We start from the raw sequence: 5,739 nt of genomic DNA, 5'->3' as shown, positions 1-5,739 counted from the left end.
ACTCCCCACACACACACCACACAACTCATCTCTCTATTCTCTCTCATCAACTCCCAACCATGCAACAATCCCTTTCCCTTTGAGATAAAAACACTAAAATGGCAACCCACAACGACCTCCTCCCCACCACCTCCACCTCCACCTCCACCGCGGCCGGGCCAAGGCGGCGCTGGCGTAAATTCCCGTGGCGCGGGGCCCGGCCCCTCCCCCTCCTCGGGTGCATCGCCCTCGGCCTCCTCCTGCGCTTCGCGGTCCCGAAGCCGGACGCCGTGGGCCACAAGGGGTGGTCCCTCCTCTCCATCTTCATCGCCACCATCGCCGGCCTCATCCTCAGCCCCCTCCCCGTCGGCGCGTGGTCCTTCATCTGCCTCACATTCGCCGTCGCCTCAAAGACCCTCGCCTTCACCGCCGCCTTTGCCGCCTACACCAACGAGGTCACGTGGCTCATCATCACCGCCTTCTTCCTCTCCAAGGGCTTCGTCAAGACCGGCCTCGGCGACCGGATCGCCATGTTTTTCGTCCGCTGGCTCGGCAAGGGGACGCTCGGCCTCTCCTACGGCCTGGTTCTCGGCGAGCTTGCTATCTCGCCGGGAATGCCCAGCTCCACCGCCCGGGCCGGGGGGATTTTTTTGCCCATCATCAAATCGCTCGCGGCCGGGGCCGAGAGTAAGCCCAATGACCCAACATCCAGGAGGCTCGGGGCCTTTCTTGTTCAGTCGCAGAATCAAGTAAGCCGCGTGTGCGTGAGTTGACATAGCAGTAATATAATATTGTTAATGCGTGGGACCAAAAGTTTCCATGGAATTTTAATTAATTACCAATAGAAAAAGTGAATCAATATTTAATTTAATGTCATAATAGTAAAATACTAAAATAGTACAAATAAAACTATTAAGTCCTGAGATCAAAAGTTTCGATTTCAAATTCAGATATAGAGTGAATCTGACTACTGCATTATTGATTTTGTGACTTCCCATTTCTTTGTGTCATAATTGATTTTTTGTGATTTCCCATTTTTTTGTGTCGGATTGATGGATTGATAGTAGAGGCTGATTCTGTTTTTAATTAATTATTTCCGCATGATTTTGATGCGGTGTCATTAAATGAATTCACTAGGTCAAAAAGTGTTTGAAATGGAATTCTTCTATTGCGATTTTAAATTTGGTCCATCATATAATGTGATTATGTTACTTTTAACATGGTTTATTGCTATCAATTTATGTGTGAAAAAAAGGATAAATTATCTAATTCCTAATTTTAGTGCTTCATATATACCCCCTTAAGATTGTGTTTCACCCACTTTCTTTTCTTTTTATAGTAATAAATATTTTATTCTTGTTTCTAGTGCTTCACTGATCTGCCGTTTTATCCATTTCTTTTCAGCCTTTTCGTGTAGATTAGTGGATTTGTATACTTAAACGTGTAAATTACTTTTTAATAATCAGGTAATTAATATGTGCTTAGACCCTTAGACAAAGATATCGCTAGTTTACACGAAATGACACATGCCTCTGCGATTGTCTGAGATCTTTCTCATGGACAAAACCATGTTAAAAATTTGCCTAATGTCTTTTAACTATTCGTATACCTAACTAATTTAGCCCAATTTAGGTTCTTCATTGAGTAAAGCATTAAAGGTTGGAAAGAGGACATTGTTTCCTCATTTCAACTAAATCATAATTCAGTTAAGGACCCAATTTTTTATAAATAAATATATTAATGAAAAACATTTTTGGTATAAAAAAACAACTTATTATACTAGTTGCAGAGAATTAAATTTGATTTTAATTTTTTTACACCAAATGACATAATGGATGGTCATATTTTTCTTGATTTGTGGATTTAAGTAAGTTTTGCACCTATGTACAAAATGTCATCATAGCAATGAATACTAGTAGTGTTTTGGTTCAAATTTTATGCAGTGTTGTTTTGTGAATTAACGAAGAGGGAGTAAAGTATGAGAAATGAAAAAGTAGAGATAGTGTTATTTCCATTTTAAGTAAGGTTTTAATTTTAATGGGATAACTCAAAAAAGAAAAAACGTTTCATTTTGAATTGGACAAAGGAAGTATATGCAACAATGAATAACAGAGCATGCTACTTTGATTTATGGCAGAGCAACAACTGTACAAGTGCATTTTTCCTAACCGCCGCAGCTCAGAACCTGCTGTGTGTGAAGCTAGCCGAAAGCCTCGGTGTCAAGATCACAGATCGATGGGTAACATGGTTGAAGATAGCGTGCATGCCCGCGTTAGTGTCCCTTTTGGTGACTCCCGCAATCTTGTACAAGATTTATCCACCGGAGATCAAGAGCACCCCCGACGCCCCTGCAATGGCACGCCAAAAGCTCGAACAGATGGGGCCCATCAAGAGAGATGAATGGATCATGATAGCAACATTGGTGCTCACCGTTTCACTATGGATCGCCGGGTAAGCAATTGTCATCACTTACTGCTTGTTTGGTAGCCTAGATAAGGCTAAGATAATACTCCCTCCGTCCCTTGTTACTCGCACTTTTCATTTTAGGCCGTAAATTTGCGATTGATTTTTTCGTGTAATAAAATTAGAATTTTAAGTGTAATGAGACACTACTTAATAAAGGACCTCTTAACTTAAACTAACATATTAATTAAATGGATTAATTCTAACTTAAACTATAAATAGTGTAAGGAGTTTGTGACGAGCCGAAAAGCAACAGTGCAAGTAACATGGGACGGAGGGAGTATGAGTTATATGGGCTTATTTGACTGTTTGGTAGATAAGATGAGGCACATGTTAGGCGCTTAAAGCCCATCTTACTCTAGTTATCTTGTGTTATATCTTAACATGCCTACCAAACATGCACTTAGTTTAGCGCCCGTGCTCTTGTTTCTTGTTAACCACTCCTCCAACCAAATCTCTCTGCGTGTGTGCAGAGAAGCTCTGAGAATGTCTAGTGTGGTTGCGGCTATGATAGGCTTATCAGTGCTGCTGCTAACCGGTGTGCTTGAATGGGAAGATTGCCTGAATGAGACACAAGCTTGGGACACATTGGTTTGGTTTGGAGCTCTAGTTGGGATGGCGACGCAGATGACTGTTCTTGGTGTCATACCGTGGCTGTCAGATTGCGTCGCCACCTTTCTTAAATCGCTCTCGCTCAGCTGGTTCGGATCATTTAGCCTCCTCCAAATAACCTACTTCTTCATCCACTACTTGTTTGCTAGCCAAACCGCGCATGTTGGGGCACTCTATTCCGCCTTTCTTGGCATGCAGTTGGCCGCCAAAGTCCCGAGCTTACTCGCTGCGTTGTCCTTGGCCTATAATACTAATCTTTTTGGTGCAATCACACATTATAGCAGTGGCCAAGCTGCAGTCTACTATGGCGGTATGCATCTTTTTTCTTATAAAAAATGGGACAAAAAGATCGACGTTTTTACTCAGATATTATTTTTTTTTGGTTTTTTGATTTGCAGCTGGCTTTGTAGATCTGCGTCATGTTTTTATTTTGGGTATAACAATGGCTCTAATTCAGCTTGTGATATGGGCGTTAGTTGGAGCTGCCTGGTGGAAAATTATTGGGCTTTATTGAGCAGGTCGGCCTTCTTTCTCTTCGTCCCTGGTGTTTATTCAGTACACGTGACGTGCATTGGTGACAAACGGAACATAAGACGTAATATGAAAATGAAAATTAGAAATGACATACCCTTAACTTGAATGTATTTTCTGCGAAACAGGGGAGCTACCGGGGTGTGCTAGAAGTCGATTTTCGGTACCTCGCGCTTATCTACACTGTAGTATAGGTTTATACGGGAGCCCGACGCACCTACACATTTATAGGTATTTATACAGGTAGTTGTGTATATTTGAGTTGAGCATAGGTTGCAGATGTGAATGTCTCAAGTTGCTCACATAAAACATTTCAGAATAACATCCAAGTTACTGTAAAAGTGCTCAATATATTTTGCAAATATTGCCAAAAATATAGTTGTGTTTTACATCAACAATTCATCCTATATTTTCTGGTCTTTCTAGAATGAATTTCACCTACGATTTTAGTTGAATCCGTCACGCATAGTTTCGTCTATTAGTAACGTGCCATGGTACACAAAAAGCACTACAAATCATAAACTTTCACATTATAGCTAAAATAAAATAGCGCAACCTTGAGGCGTCTATTTTCATTACGAAAAACATGAATTTGTCAATTAATAATATGTTGGTAATCCGTTAGTAAACAAATTACTGAGGGATCAAGCCGTCAATCCTATATCACAAAAATGTTACCAGTAGAGTTTTGTTGTCGGAAAATCTTCGACTTCATCTTTAAAAAATACGTATAAATGTGTAGATTGGACAATTTCATTGTCTATAACTTTATGTAATTGTTTACTTATTCAAGTAGACGTTCTTATACAACAATTTTTTTTTATATATTGAATTTCAACTAGTGTTGGAGGCTTTTTTTTATTGTTGTCCCGTCCAAAAACGTCCGACAACATCAATTTTAATATAAAACTGATAAAACGAAAAAGACAAAAAAGAAATAATAATGAAAATAGTACTCCTTTCGTCCCACAAAAAATGTCATAATTTTCTTTTTAGTTTGTTCCACAAAAGATGTCACATTTCTTTTTTAGAAAAAGTTCTTTCTCACATGAATATAAAAATTATATTTTCTCTCTTCATTTAACACACAAAACGAAACCTCCTAAAATCTCGTGCCGTCCCACAAGTGTGACATATTTTGTGGGACGGAGGGAGTATTAGTTAAAAATGAGATTCACCCCAAATCCAATATCATGATATACGTTCAACAAAAAATAAATATAATACATCTCAGCAAAATAAAAGAAAGACCATACTACCACAAATAAAGACACTCTTATCGGCAAAAAAAAGAAAATGATCATTTTTTTATGCATCAAACTTGCTCAAACCATTGAATAATGGTGAGCGCATTTCAACTTTATAACATCAAAACACCAAAAAGATTACAGCCAAAAAACGCATACACAAGCAGCAAACAAAAGCAAGAAGGATGGGGACAACTAGCAAACTTATACTCAAGTGTGCAACAAATGACAATCGAGAGGCGATGATAGGGATTAAGTGCCCTATTGAGAGGTTTGTAGAGCACGCGAAGATGGAACAGAGCAGAAGAGATAATTCCCTAGTTGAAGTTCTAAGGTTTTCGGAACAAGAATGAGAATAGAAGTTTATTTCATATTTCTCAATGTTTTTACCTCTGATGGATCCTAGTATTTATAGGATACGGACCCTACTTGATTCGACTCTACGAAGAAAACCTGAAAAGATTTATATAAATCCTATTATAAAACAACTATCAATCAAAAAGGAAAACATAAGCATAAAGATTTGCTACTTAAAACTATAATCTTTGTATCTTGATCGACAAGTCTTCTTCCTCTTGGACCGAGCGAAGGCCGTGACCGCTTGGGCTTGGTCGCGTGGCTCAATTGTCACGGCTGTTGGGCTGCTCTTCTCGGTTGTTCTCGCGTGATGCCGCCGTTGGAGACGTATCGGAGTCCCTATCAACTCCTCCACCGTTAAAATTCACCTTGTCCTCAAGGTGAGAACCAAGGCAATACGTCAACAATATGTACTAAATAATCACCAATCAAAGTAAAGTGATGCTCTACCTTTCTAGTAAGCAAGGTGAATGCCAGAAGGACTTCAAATGGTGTCAGAAGGACTTCAAATGGTAGACCGAACGCAGCTAATGACGGTGCATCCACAAAT

At 39.7% G+C, this 5,739-nt stretch overlaps 1 protein-coding gene across 1 annotated transcript; it reads left to right on the top strand.

The window, feature by feature from the left end:
- LOC125212265 (dicarboxylate transporter 2.1, chloroplastic-like) lies at positions 1-3,959 on the top strand. Its single transcript, XM_048112375.2, has 5 exons — positions 1-728; positions 2,117-2,430; positions 2,916-3,364; positions 3,453-3,572; positions 3,714-3,959. Exons 1-4 carry the CDS (start codon positions 99-101, stop codon positions 3,566-3,568), a joined length of 1,509 nt encoding a protein of 502 aa, XP_047968332.1. The 5' UTR covers positions 1-98; the 3' UTR covers positions 3,569-3,572; positions 3,714-3,959.
- The last annotated feature ends 1,780 nt before the right edge of the window (positions 3,960-5,739 follow it).

Source organism: Salvia hispanica, chromosome 3 (genome assembly GCF_029641045.1).
Source record: "Salvia hispanica isolate PSC_SH4W2 chromosome 3, Shi_PSC_v1, whole genome shotgun sequence".
NCBI classification, from domain to species: domain Eukaryota; kingdom Viridiplantae; phylum Streptophyta; class Magnoliopsida; order Lamiales; family Lamiaceae; genus Salvia; species Salvia hispanica.
The sequence above is the reverse complement of the archived record's forward strand: the minus strand, read 5'-3'. Positions and strand labels throughout refer to the sequence as shown.

Bases quoted from the DNA above. Each gene is read 5' to 3' on its own strand.
- LOC125212265 (XM_048112375.2), top strand. From the start codon at position 99: ATGGCAACCCACAACGACCTCCTCCCCACCACCTCCACCTCCACCTCC. The intron at 729-2,116 runs GTAAGCCGCGTG...GATTTATGGCAG, and splicing joins TTGTTCAGTCGCAGAATCAA to AGCAACAACTGTACAAGTGC. The intron at 2,431-2,915 runs GTAAGCAATTGT...GCGTGTGTGCAG, and splicing joins GTTTCACTATGGATCGCCGG to AGAAGCTCTGAGAATGTCTA.